Source organism: Colletes latitarsis, chromosome 11 (genome assembly GCF_051014445.1).
Source record: "Colletes latitarsis isolate SP2378_abdomen chromosome 11, iyColLati1, whole genome shotgun sequence".
Taxonomy (NCBI): domain Eukaryota; kingdom Metazoa; phylum Arthropoda; class Insecta; order Hymenoptera; family Colletidae; genus Colletes; species Colletes latitarsis.
In genome coordinates, this window is record NC_135144.1 from 7,533,525 (window position 1) to 7,547,872 (window position 14,348).

Below are 14,348 nucleotides of genomic sequence, written 5' to 3' on the forward strand. Positions count from 1 at the left end.
GTATAATGGGCGTTAAAATTGTGAAAAAGAATAATCGCGCGTGGCGAGCCTCGGAATCGAAGATGTCATCCGCAATGGTTCACGGATTAATTACCGATAATGTTCTAGTGCCTATAACGAAGACTATTTTCACGAAGAAAAGTAAAGCTGCTCGTTCTAATCTCTCTAATCGAAGAATCGAACTTATTAAACCCCCCAAATGCAGTGACCATGTAACAATGCCGCTATTGAAACCACCCTCTCATCTTTCAGTGAAAAGATTTACGAGCACGTTGCTGCACTCTAAACAGGTGTCACTTATCTCAAATCTTTTTCTTCAAATAATATCTTGGAACATTTTCTGCTCTAATTCTTTTCTTTCGTAGTAAAAGAGACCGTTCACAAATTACGTCCCGCTAAATTTACCTTACTTTGATCTTCCTAAAAAAAAAAAAAAATTCGATAACTACGTCGCATTGAATCCGACTTACCACTTGCCTATGCCTCAGGTTATAACATTTCAGTATATTCCTAGCAAACGGACCATTCACCGATCGGGATGAATTATAGGTCATTCGATTCGCCTAATTCAGTATATTATTAATATGCATTTCATTATTTCATTAATTCGTTTATTTTTGTTTGGAAAGTTGCAATAAAAAAAGTAAGGTTAAGTATATTTGGACAGGTTCACAGGTAGAAACAAGTGACTGTCGTTACTGTGTTCATGCTGTAAATTATAAATGCTAGGAAGTCAAATGCTAATTTGTTAAACATGTATTCGATGAAATTTCTGTTATTTCTGCTAATATTTCATTGAATAAATTACTATTTTCCTGTTAGGTACATTTACTAAATACATAATGGCTCAGGTATCCAATGAAATTACCCTTTTTGAAAATATAAAATATTGATAGTATTATATGTTATAAAAAAGATTAAAGAATGTGTGCCATGCCTCCAAGTGGTCTCAATTTAATTTGTGTAATCATCAGTAATGGAATCTTCAAAATTGATGCTGTGATTAATTTTTAAATGGCCTCTGTGATATTTTCTACGACAAAATGTTGTTTTATTAATTTCAATAATCTTTTCTACCCTTCCAATTGCTATGCAGAAATTATACAGCCAATCAACCCTTATTTGTCCTATAAAATAAGACCATTGCAAAACAGTATTTTTATTTAATTTTATTTATATGATAATATGACGTTGCTCATAATTGTATATAGCACATATGTTAATTTTCGGACATCCGTAGCTGAGTTAGGTCTGGGTTAAGTTACGAGCCAAAGAGGGGGGGGGGGGGTGCAATATTTTGTACTCTTGTTGCACGTACTGTCTACTTGACCTACTCCTGCATAGTATTTGCATAAAAAAATGACTTTTATGCATACATGTTCAACAAACTAGCATTTGACTACCTGGCATCCACAGAGTGTTCGGCCACCCCTGGGAAAAATTTTAATGGGAGATTCTAGAGGCCAAAATAAGACGAAAATCAAGAATACCAATTTGTTGATGGCGGCTTCGTTAAGAAGTTATTAACGTTTAAAGTTCCGCCAATACTGAATTTTTTCTCGAAAGTGGGTAGGATTTCGGGGGTATGTCTATTCACCAAAAATGATTGTAATTGACCCCTGCAACCGACAATAATTTTTTCAGAACGATTTGAAATTTTTTTTTTTCATCGAAAAATTTAGGCATCTACCCCCTGTCGATTTTTCTTAAAAATTCCTTTCTCATTTTTAGTAATTTTGTTTGACACCCTACAGAAAAGTTGTCTAATACTTTTTTGTAGGTACCCATGAGCTCTACTTCAGAGAAAAGTTTCATTGAAATATATTCACAATTGTAGGAGTTATGGCTGTTTGAAAATTGAACCATTTTTATGGGGTTTTTCTTATTTTGCGGGGTCAAGAACCAACTTTTCGAATATTTTTGCGATTTGTACATATTCTCCATCAAAATACGCGTAGGTTGCTTTTTTAAACATTAAAATCGTCCAATCCGTTCAGAAGTTATGACTTTTTAAAGATTCGCATGAAAATTCGGGCAGACATTTCTGGCCAGAAATTAGATTTTCGGTAAAGAATTTTTTTCTCGAAAATGGTTAGGATTTCGAGGGTATGTCTATTGACCAAAAATTATTATAATTGGTCCCTGCAATCAAAAATAATTTTTTTAGAACGATTTAAAATTTTTTAATATTGTTGAAAAATTTCACACGTTCTCGAATTTTTTTCTCCAAACTGGGTAGGATTTCCGGGGTATATCTATTCATCAAAAATGATTATAATCGACCCTTGCAATCGGAAATAATTTTTTTAGAACGATTTGAAAAATTTTTTTTTTCGTCGAAAAACTTCACCACCTACCCGAATTTTTTTCTCGAAACTGAGTAGGATTTCGAGGATATGTGTATTCATTAAAAATGATTGTAATTGAACCCCGCAACCGAAAATAATTTTTCCAAAACGATTTGAAATTTTGTAATTTAATTGTTAATAACTTTTTAACGAAGCCTCTATCAACAAATTGGTATTTTTGATTTTCGTCTTATTTTGGCCTCTAGAATCTCTCATTAAAATTTTTCCCAGGGGTGGTCGAACACCCTGTATAATTTACACCATGAACACAGTAACAAAATTTGTTTCTACCTATGAACTTGTCAAAATATACTTAAATTTACGTTTTTACTGCAACTTTACGACAAGTTTAAACAAAAATAACGAATTTTCGCAAATAACGAAACGCATATTAGTAATGTATTAAATTAGACGAATCGAATGACGTATAACTTACCCCGATCGGTAAACGGTCCGTTTCAAGGAATGTTCCAACATTTTTTTAAAATTCCCCTACACCTAAGACCGTGACGTAACTTATGAACGATCCCAAACGATAAAAAAAAACAAAAATTAAAATACACAGGTTAATGTATTTTCAGAATCATTCATTGAATGACTGCGAGAAGATCTCAAAGAAGCAAGGTTATGTAATGAACAAAAGTTCGACTTTCCCTGTTTTTGGTAATTTTAAAAAATCTTCGCTGAAATCGCTAGACAAGAAAAATACTGTATTAACGTTTCCCTCTCCAATGCCCGATTTATCGAACAATTCGTTTGCGAAGCGCAATTTTGTCTCAATGGATAAACGTCCAATTAAATTCAGAAAAAGGTGTAGAAACCAGATTGGTAAACAGGCAACGAGAAAAATCAATCATTCTTTATCAGACGTTTCGAATGAAGGCAAAATCTATGAGAGCTTGATGAATAACGATGCGTTTCAATTGTCAAATGATTTGCCAAAAATTGATTGGTACTCGACAGATACGTTACAAACGATATTCGACAAAGAGATACAACTGTTAGAGAGTAATATTTCAAATATACCGATTACAGTAACCGTCGCAACGACGTCAACAACTATGATGACGACGACAATAAAAACTGATATGTATCCTTGTAAACAACTAATTAACACGTATCGTGACTATAAGTTAACAAATACCGATGTTATCGCGAAGAAAGCATTATCGAATAATATCACTAACCACAATAGTGAAGAATTAAAATTTCCTATTGAATCAAATGCTTCTAAACAAGTTCAATTTACCGGATTCGATCTATCGGCATCGAATAAATTTCTAGAGACGAATGAAACAGCAGCAAGCATGTTGAAAAATAAGTGTAACGAAATTTGGTCTACGCGTGATTTTCAATATACTGGGAAAAATACAGATTGTTTGCATCTGTCCTACCTCACGGAGAATTTGTGTAGGAAAAATGAGTATCCTTGTAGAATAAAGTATTCGTGGCAAGTGCTCGGTAGAAGTTCGCAAACATCGCAAACACTTTTAGAAAATTTAACAAAAGAAAACAGTCTTGACGATGAATCGATCCACGAATGTTGCATTAAATATTCTTGGCAAATTATTGGTAGCGCCACGCAGACTTCTAAGACAGACTTTGAAGCTTCGAAATGTCAATTGTCATTTTTATCTCCAAAGAAGAACGTAATCCGTAACGATAAAAGAACGAATAACGCGTCACCAATTACAATTCATCGAAACGGTAAAAGATTCTTTGTATTAAATAACCAATGTACACAAACGTTCTCTCATAAGGAAAATCAAACTAATTTCATTGAAATCCACGCGAAACGTAATTAAGTGTATTGTCGATTTTTGTGGAAAAAGGGAAAGGTGCGAACAGTAAAAAAATTATATTAAAATATTGCAATAGGTTTACACAAACGTAAAAAGTAATTATCACAATTTTATCTTTTTTTTTATTCAGCTTTTCTATAACTTGCATTTCAAATTCGATGGAAATTTCTCACTTATAAATACAAAACACTTGGACATCTACGCATAAAAAACATTTCCCATGAAACGAACAGAACATGCTTTTCTTATTCCAAGGTCAAGAACCATTTATTAATTTGTACATTCTCGTTTTGCATGTGACATATTCCAACTTGGAAAATTTATTCGTTACAACGTAACGAATAAACTAGTAGCAATTATATGGATTTTATAAATTATACAATTCAGACGAAAGCAAAGGAATGTGTACGTTTCAAACGTTTACCTTTACTTACGCTTCCGTCAATTGTTGATGCCATGCAACAGAGTTCTTAAGAACCCTTAAGGTATCATGTGTTATCGAGACAAATAAACAAACAACCACAGGCACCTTTACACATATAAACTTCTAATCATTATCCAGAACATCCTCTGCAACCGCAATGAATGCATTCCACTATTCTACCTTCTTCTAATTTTCCTTTAGGAACACGACAAATACAGTTAGTTCCAAAATTGGTGTCTCTAGTTTGTATGCATCGTAAACAACACAAGTTCTCGTATCCCACTTTCTTCCACTTTGCTATTAAATTTTTGTCTGCTATATTTTCATTCAAACAATAATCATATAATTCTGAAAAAAGTATAGCACAATAAATATAATGTATACGCGAGTAAATATTAACTGTTTCGAGTAGTTCCTAATAATACTAACCACGACTTATGGCTTTCCGTCTGTAATACAAGTCGTATATGTAACGTGATTTTTGATGGTGGATTTTGAATATTGGCCATAAAGACTCCTGTTTGCGTTTACCTTCGTGAGGTTCCGTTTCAGCTGTAATTTAAATAACAAGTAAAAACTATGGAACCTTTTATTGATATAAACAAAAACATTCAGCATTCTAAACATAACCATCATATGATTTCGTTGTTACCTTCTCGCATTTTCTGTTCTAATTCCTCCAACGTTGGTTCGATCAGTTCCCAGCCATCCGGTGGAGGTTTCTTACTTCTTCGTACTTTTGGCATCTTTTAATTTCCGTAGAAATGATTTCCAATATGCGTATGAAATAAACTCGTGTTAACGATCTTTGCACAAAAATATAATCCAAACGTATCTATCCATATGCTGGACGCCATTAATTTTTGCCGTTTAAGGAGAATACAAAATTACGAGATGGCAAAATCCTCTTCCCTTTCTTACAAGCAGAGATGCCAGATTGAGCACCGGGTGCACTACTCACACTATGCCAGATCAGGCGTACGTGAGCTCGTAGAATTTCGGAAAGTCGACAAAGGCAAACTGACACATGCTCTCTTTCTCGATTCTCTGAAGCTACCCAAAGTAATTTCGAACAGTCTCGTGGAAGTCGAGAGAGCTGCCCAAGTTTGCGTGGAATAGTTTGTTATTTTCAACGATAGATGGCGCTTATTTATCGACCTCGATGGCAGACTCTGTATCAAATTAAATAGATATGCTAATTAAACATTTTATTAACAACAAATGTATATAAGTTTGTACATTGAGAGCTTGTGACAGACTGCATCAATACTTTTGTTTTAATTAATAAATAAATAAATATCGAATAAAAACAAGTGAAATATATATATGAATCTTCTCAACCAACAGTAACTTGCAAATTCTTAATTCCAGCAAGTTTCCATAGATGCCTACCCGATCATTATTTTAGCAGGCACCACAATACTCCTAAAATGTTTAATCATAGACCAGGTATACGAGTAGACCTTTCACTACAGACGAGGTATACGGGCAGACCTATCACCTAATGTATTTTTTCGGCCCGATTCTCTGGGGCTCTAGAGCCCCATTACCATTTCCGTGTCACTCGCAACGTTACCAACAGATTTAGAAATGAACACAAGAGGAAGTGAGACAGAAAATGAAATTTCAGAAATTTTATTATATTTTAACGAAATGAAAGCTGTACGGTCCATAATTGGACATTAATCGATTAATTTCATTGGAGTAATCAATCGATTAAGGTTATTTAAAAATTTCAAGAAAATTTGAATTTTTTCTCGAAAGTGGGTAGGATTTCGGAAGTATGTGTATTCACCAAAAATAATTGCAATTGACCCCCGGAACCGAAAATAATTTTTTTAGAATTAATTAAAAATTTTTTTTTTCGTTGAAAAATTTAGGCACCTACCCCCTGTCGATTTTTCTTAAAAATTCGTTTTTCATTTTTAATAATTTTGTTTGACGTCCTACGGAAAAGTTGTCTAATACTTTTTTGTAGGTACCCATGACCTCTACTTCAGAAAAAAGTTTCATTGAAATATATTCACAATTGTAGGAGTTATGGCTGTTTGAAGATTGGACCATTTTTATAGGGTTTTTCTCATTTTGCGGGGTCAAGGACCAACTTTTCGAATATTTTTGCTACTTGTACATATTCTTCACCAAAATACGCGTAGTTTGCTTTTTTAAACATTAAAATCGTCCAATCCGTTCAGAAGTTATGACGTTTTAAAGATCCGCATGAAAATTCGGGCAGACATTTCTGGCCAGAAATTATATTTTCGGTAAGGAATTTTTTTCTCGAAGCTGAGTAGGATTTCGGGGGTATGTCTGTTGACCAAAAATGCTTGCAATTGACCCCCAGAACCGAAAATAATTTTTTTAGAATGATTTGAAATAATTTAATTTTGCCGAAAAATGATAGCACCTACTCGAATTTTTTTCACGAAATTGGGTAGGATTTCGAAGGTATGTGTATTCACCAAAAATGATTGTAATTGACCGGGATCATCCTAGGCTGACCAGTGGCGACCAGGAGGGACCAGGAGGGACCAGGAGGGACCAGGAGGGACCAGGAGGGACCAGGGGGACCAGCAGACCAGTGGTGAGCATACGATGACCGATACTGATCAGTTGTTGACCAGTGGTGAGTCTTGTTTAAATATCTCCTCTCTTTCTCTTATTTTTCTGATTTGAAGCTTGCTCGTTTATTTTTGACTACCGTTTGATGAAAAATTGGGTTTGTTGAATTTATCGGTTTTCGTTTCGTTACTATGAATATTTCCACCATTTCAACATACAATGAGATATTCTAATAACTGGTTCTTCTATTATTTCGGCAATTATTGCGTTACGTTGACCATATAGGACTCTGAAAGAAAATGATTCTCTATGGGGTATTTCCTTCGATCATTTACTGTTTCTGTTTCCAATTCTTTCCTGAACTGGTATCTGTCTTTGTCGATTAATCTGAATTTTTATTTCGATTTTGTTTGCGAAATTGCTTTGTCGATTTCATTACTTGTGGTATTAGTTGAAACTGACTTGGCAAGATATTCCTAATTTCGTAGAATATTTTTACTGGTCAGCTAAGTTCACAAGCATCGTCTATCAATTAATCCGAATTTTTATTTTGACTTTATTTGTGAAATTGTTCTGTCGTTTGGACTGAGCGTATTTAATATATTTTGACTGACATTGTTTAATTTATTAATATTTTCACTTTCTTATCAGGTGTTAATTTTGTACATTTCTTTAGGTAGGTCTACCCATCGAGTAACATTTATTCTGTGTAGGAATATTTCAGAATTTCTTAACTTGTTCGATACATCAGCTGAACAAATTATTTCTCCATTTGTCGAGTCACAGATGGATTGGTTAGGATTTATTAAATTTTCCTTAATATGATACTAACACAAGTAGTAGTTTTTGTTTCAGGTCAGATCTATTGTAGATCAATTCCAAGAACATCGAGGGAGGACGCTACAACCGCCGAGGGATTCAACCGCCGAGGGATTCAACCATCAAGGGATCCAATCATCGAGGGATTCAACTACCAAGGGATTCAACCACAGAGGGATTCATCCGCCGAGGGACCTTTAATTCCAATTCTTAAGCTTCGCCGCGAATATTAAAATTAACGTCGAAGATTTCTCTACTGTCCGTGTTGCCGCGCCCTACCAAGTAATTATTGACCAAGTAGCTTCACTTTCTCTCGTCCTCTCGTTTCCCGTTTCGATCACCACTGCTTTAATGTAGAAAGCAAGTGATCGGCCGTCTAGTTGGTCCAAAGGATATAATCGCCTTCCCTTGGTAGCTCGAGATATCAAGGGCAGTAGATTCGATCCTAAGATCTGCTGCATGGTTTAGCATCGCGTCACGTCACGTATCCCACGATTTAGCTTCGTCCCTTCTTAAAAGAGATAATTGCTTGGTACCACTAATTTAGAAAATAGAAGGAGTCTCGTTTTCTCCTATCTTCTCAATTTTAGTTCCGAATCTGCTAGCTCAAATTTCGACGTTAATTTTAAGTCTCTAGTGTATCCGCGTATGTGCCACGCAATTGTTTACCAACTAGCTTCTCGCTCATTCGTTCCCTCGTTTCTCGCTTCGATCACCGCTGTTTCGTAGGACGAAACATGTGATCGGCCGTCCAGTTCGTCCGAAAAATCTAGTCGCCTGTCCATGATGGATCGATTTCTAGAAATAGAAATCAATCTACCAAGGACAGTGTCGATTCGATCCGAAGATCTGCTGCACGGTTCAGCATCGCGTCGCGTCGCGTCTCCCAGAATTTAGCTTCACCCCTCTTTTTAAACAAAACAATTGCTTGGTACAATTAAACTAGACTTAAGCTTCGACGACCATTGTACGCGTCTCCGTATGCCAAGTAATTATTTAACAAGTAGCTTCACTCGATTCGTTCTCTCGTTTCTCGCTTCGATCACCGCTGTTTCGACGAACGAAACATGTGATCGGCCGTCCAGTTGGTCCGAAAGATCTTACCGCCTTCTCTTGGTAGCTCGATTGAAGGAAAATGTTTCTTCGCTGGAAGGTGTGGAGTTTCCGTATTCTGCGGAAACGCACACCTTCCAGCGGAAGTCGTTCCTGTCTCAGGTACTCTCTCTTTGTCAGACAACCCAAGTCGGGTCCTTCGGGCTCCCGGCGGGTTGCGTTGGAGAAATGGAGACCTCGATTCAGGGATGCAGCATCCATTTTTCTATAGAGATCGAGTTAGCAAGTGCAGTAGGTTCGATCCCAAAGATCCGCTGTACGGTTCAGCATCGTGTCGCGTTGCGTCTCTCACGATTTAGCTTCACTCCTCTTTAAACCAAATAATTACTTGGTATAACTAAACTAGAAGATCGGAGGGACTTGGGTTCCTTCTATCTTCTTAGTTTAGTCATTCAGATTGTAAAATTGCGAAAGGGAGATCGATGGAACTTGGATTCCATCTATCTCCCTTTGGCTCTCCACTCGCAGCAACCTCCTGGGTAATATTATTTAGCATTTAATTAATAATTCTTATTACTCTTAGCCGGGTAATGCAATTATTAATTAAAAACTAAATAATATTAGCAAATTGGCTGCGATCCACCTTGCATAAGTCATCATAAATATAGAGTTTCTTCACTAGATTAGTTTTGATTCTCATTGATTCATCAAAGATTCTAGAGTATTGTCACAGACGAGGTATACCAGTAGATCTTTCACCCAATGTATTTTTTCGATCCATTTTTATGGAGTCTCGAACCCCCATTATCATTTTCGTGCTATTTGTAATATTACCAACAGATTTAGAAATGAATTTCAATCCCTGCATAGTCAACTCACATGTATTTATGCACACACTACAGCTGTCAGTCCATCAATACTAATTCAGTGCATAGTTTGTCATCGGACCACCATCCATGAGAAGAGGGCGCTAAAATCACCCCTGAATTTTCAGGTTGGTATGGCAGTCAGATTGGGCCACGAAAGGCCATAAGGTGTAAGGTCTATTCGTATACATCGTCTGTGCTTTCACCTTATGGACTTGCGTGGCCCAATCTGTCTGCCATACCGACCTGAAAATTCGGAGGTGATTTTAGCGGCCTCTTCTCATGGATGGTGGTCAGTTGAGAAACTCACTGAATTAGTGTGATAGGCAAACAGGCTAGTGTGTGTAAATGCATATGAATTGAGAAGTACGAATTATTCGCGATTTTTTGATTAGTTAAAGTTGTAAGTAATTTGCATGTAATCATCGAAGTGAATAATATTAACAAATTCAAGAATCCTGTCATCTGCTAGTATAAATCGACAAAAGTGTGAGTTATATTTAATTTGTACGTTATATGTATCGCCATCCATCAATATGATTCTAAAGTCAAGGTATTATATGTTGTTCTGATAAGTAACCGAGAAATTTTGTCCTTTTTCCTACCAAGTTGTGAATTCTATCCTCGTCCTTTGTTCATTTGTTTGTATTCGTGGTTTCTATCCGAGGCATTCCTCGGATTCGTAATACAAGCTTCGCGAGACATCGGCCCTTCCCCCACCCCGCCCCCCAATTCGCGAGCGTTACCGAGGTGTCGCCATTTGTACTCTGACGATTAACGTGGTAAGACGCGTCAAGACGTACCGGCGTTTCGCGACCGAGGTGCGTAATTCTAACCTATTCATATTTCGTCATTATTACAACTCGCGTTTTAATTAAGATCTCTTGTCATACGGTTTCCATTTATTACTTAATTACAATAAACGTTTATGTACTTTAATGGATCTTTATTTCGTTTCTGTTACAGTCTCTCATTGGAATTCGAAATCAAGAAATTCCCTTTCGAAATACAAGATGTGTCGGTGTATCGCGACCAACGAAGTACGTATTTCTAACCTTTTGATATATTGCCTCATTATTATCAATTATTGTTTAATTATGATTTGATTTGTATTTTATTTCTGTTGCAGTCTCTGATTGAAATTCGACGCCATGGAAACTTTTATTGGCGCGTAAACGACGCCATAACAGATGGCAGGCAAATCGACAAATTTTGGAGGGAATATTGGTAACGTTTAAACAATTATAACAAAAATTAACGGGCATAGTAATATTTATATATTTTTAATTCATTATTAAATCATTCGTTGCAAGCATGATCATAATTTTCTAATCGGCCATTGTTAAGATAAAATATGAATATCGTTAACAAACTTTTTATCCGCTTCGATATATATCGAAGTATACAGAAATGGCGTCGGTAGATATCAACGATAAATTGGAATAATTTATGTTTAACTGTATTCTGATCGCGATTGAATATTTCCGAGCGTTATTTATTTAATTGATTGTTTATATTCCTTTCTTTATGAATTGTTGTAATTGCAATTTCCATATATATTTCGATACAAGTTTCAGTAAACGTAGTAACTGCGGAGTTGGAATATGCTATTCAAGCATAAATAACCAACGAATTTTAATTGTTGGAAATTTCGGAATATTTATAAAAATTACGTGATATTCTAACGTTTGATAAAGTAAACATAATCATGGTTACAACTCTAACTATGTAACTTGGTGATATAATATTTATAAATTGTAGATAATATCTGAAATTCTCATTGATTGAGAACATTTCGCCTTCGTGGCATTAACCTTTTACGTGACAAACTGTGTAAACAGCAATATGTACTAAGTAAAGCAGTATTTCTGTTGTCGAACTCTAGTAAGAAAAAGAAAAGAGAAAACTGATAGGAAAAGCACACGTGTGCTTGTTGTATTTCTTGTCTCCTGTCCCTTTCTTTCCAGGAAATTTGGTTGGCCGCGCGCAATGCGGCCGGTAGATTCAGTGTTTGTGCGTAGCAACAAGTTTTTTTCTCGGGGCGAAGTGACCCTGAGCCGTTTTCGTGTTAGGTTACGCGATAATAGCATCAGTGTTTCTTACGCAGTTTTTAAATTACTTCCAGAGCATCGTGGCTCTCCTTGTTTCCTGAATCGCGAAAATAGAATCCTTTGCTCGCCGATTTCAATCTTCGGTCGCGGTATTCTAACTTAATACTTTCTAATCAAATTAATTATTTTTTCAATTTGAAATTTAAACTCCTCGTTACCGGAATTAGAGTCAGTGCATCACCGAAGAGGACTATTGGGCGATGCTTCACGAGCAAACAGTGTAAGTATAAATTTATACTTTCAAATGTTTAATTAGAAATCTCTAGAGTTTTAAGAATAGATTCTAATTGTTTTTTTTTTACAGTTTTCTTACAGTCTCTGGACCTCATTCTGGAAATCAGCAGCAGTACCCGGGGGGTATCGGGCGGTGGACCACGAGCGAACAACGTAAGTATAAATTTATACTTTCAAATTTGTTAACTAAAAATCTTTGTAATTTTAACAATAAATTCTAATTTTCTTGCATTTCTCTTACAGTATCTGGACCTGATCCTGAACCTAACCAACAGGACCATGCTGACTGATGGATGACTTCGAGAACTTCCAGTCATCATTAGTGAGTCGCATGTGACTTTTGTTCCTCTGGTCCCCAACCATGTTGTAGGATGAAAGATCCGAATCAACACGGGTGACCAGTTGTATACTTGCTATTTTTGACGAGTTAAGCGACCACGGGTATGAAAAATACCCGTGAGTAGTAACATCAACTGTTATATTTTTTAGAGCAGGTTTTAGGGTCTTCTTGCACTCGCGTTTCTTAATGTCACAAATAAATATTATACATTATGATTATTATAAAATTTTTACAAATATATATAATACAATTTTTATAAAATATATGAAATATTTTTATTAACTTTGTATGAATTGTATGATTGAATAGAAAATGAATTAATATAATATGAGAAACATTATATTTATCACATGATCGAGTAGAATATGAATGATAATATGACATTGTACAATAATATTTACAACATTAATATAAATTATTAAATATTGATCGTTTATTTAATTAATACATCGTATGATGTATTTAACGTGCAAGAAGGCATTTCATGACAGGTCGATTTTCGAGTCAAAGTAACATGCATTTTATACTAGTTTGATCTTTTAAAAAATTTACTTTGACGACAGAATCGACCAAGGATAATTGAATATTTTGAATAACAATTTAATGAATTCATTTCAATTTTTGAAGTAAATTATTTTATCATGAAATCTTAATTAAAGTCTTTCATTTTAAGTAATTAAATTTCAATCATAACAGTTTTTTTGAATAATAGTATTTTTCAATATTAACGTATTTTATTATTGATATATTACATATAACAAGTCGAGCCATTTTAACTAAAAATTAAATACGAAATACTGTTTAGCTATTAACCAGTTTTTCTAGTTAGGATTTTCAGACTAATTTTTCCGTGTTCGTTGCCCAAGTTCATGCACATGCCCAGGTGCTATTTGCACGAGCGAAGGCAACGGGACACGATGACTTTATTTATAACAATTCAACGACATATTAACGACTGACATTGGTTAGTGAATCGTGCGCGACGTACTGTCCACATGTGTGTGTTGTGGTTAGGTTGTGGAAGTGCGTCGTTTCAGATATTTTTATAATTGTCATTTACATACAGAATTTTATAACATTAGATTTTTATCAGTAATAATATCAAATTTCAATTTACCATTTATTTAAAAATTGTTGACCTTAATGGATTTCAATCTGAATATTTTTCAATCTTCTATAATGATACATCCATACAATATATTTTATTAAATACTATATTCCATATATTAAAACATTCTATACAAATATTTATGCATATAATAAAAATACGCAATGGACACTAGCCTCTGTCAGACGATTTCAGAAACTGGTATGTACATTTAGAGTATGAATGGAGTGTTATGTCCGGGTGTCGGAGGAACCCCGGGGAGTCCTCTCTAGTTTAGGTCGCGCCCGGACATTCAGAATGAGAACCGTGGAGTGTTTGTTTGTTTGATTGAGTTTTGCAATTTTTTAAATATAGGGTTAGGTAGGTAGGTAACTTTCTGGTGTGTGTGCTTAATCTAAGTAGGTAGGGTCAGGGCAGGACTGTCCACATTAGTAATTCGGGTAGGCGCGTTTCTCGCGTGGCAGTTCTGTTCCTGTAGTTACGATTTCGAGGGTAGAAATCTTGCTGATTCAAACGGTGGATGCTGTTTGTTTCGGCTTTATTTTCGACTCCTCGAATCGCGCGACTCTTAAAGTCGCTCTCTCGCGCTCGCGGTCGCGATTAGTTCCCTTACGAAACGCTCGTCCCCCTCGAGATTCATCACGTATGCTCGACCAACAATTCGTATATTGTTGGAAGACT

General features: G+C 35.5%; 2 protein-coding genes across 2 annotated transcripts; one reads left to right on the top strand and one right to left on the bottom strand.

Annotated features, from left to right (window-relative positions):
- LOC143347393 (uncharacterized) lies at positions 1–4,238 on the top strand. Its single transcript, XM_076776506.1, has 3 exons — positions 1–290; positions 2,930–4,195; positions 4,227–4,238. The coding sequence occupies exons 1-2, from the start codon at positions 6–8 to the stop codon at positions 4,151–4,153; spliced, it is 1,509 nt and encodes a 502-aa protein (XP_076632621.1). The 5' UTR covers positions 1–5; the 3' UTR covers positions 4,154–4,195; positions 4,227–4,238.
- Positions 4,239–4,249: 11 nt separating this feature from the next.
- On the bottom strand, positions 4,250–5,518 carry L(1)10bb (BUD31-like protein). Its single transcript, XM_076776507.1, has 3 exons — positions 5,227–5,518; positions 5,004–5,126; positions 4,250–4,922 (listed from the first exon to the last, which is right to left on the bottom strand). Exons 1-3 carry the CDS (start codon positions 5,318–5,320, stop codon positions 4,705–4,707), a joined length of 435 nt encoding a protein of 144 aa, XP_076632622.1. The 5' UTR covers positions 5,321–5,518; the 3' UTR covers positions 4,250–4,704.
- Between the last annotated feature and the right edge of the window lie 8,830 nt (positions 5,519–14,348).

Bases quoted from the DNA above. Each gene is read 5' to 3' on its own strand.
- LOC143347393 (XM_076776506.1), top strand. From the start codon at position 6: ATGGGCGTTAAAATTGTGAAAAAGAATAATCGCGCGTGGCGAGCCTCG. The intron at 291-2,929 runs GTGTCACTTATC...ATGTATTTTCAG, and splicing joins CGTTGCTGCACTCTAAACAG to AATCATTCATTGAATGACTG.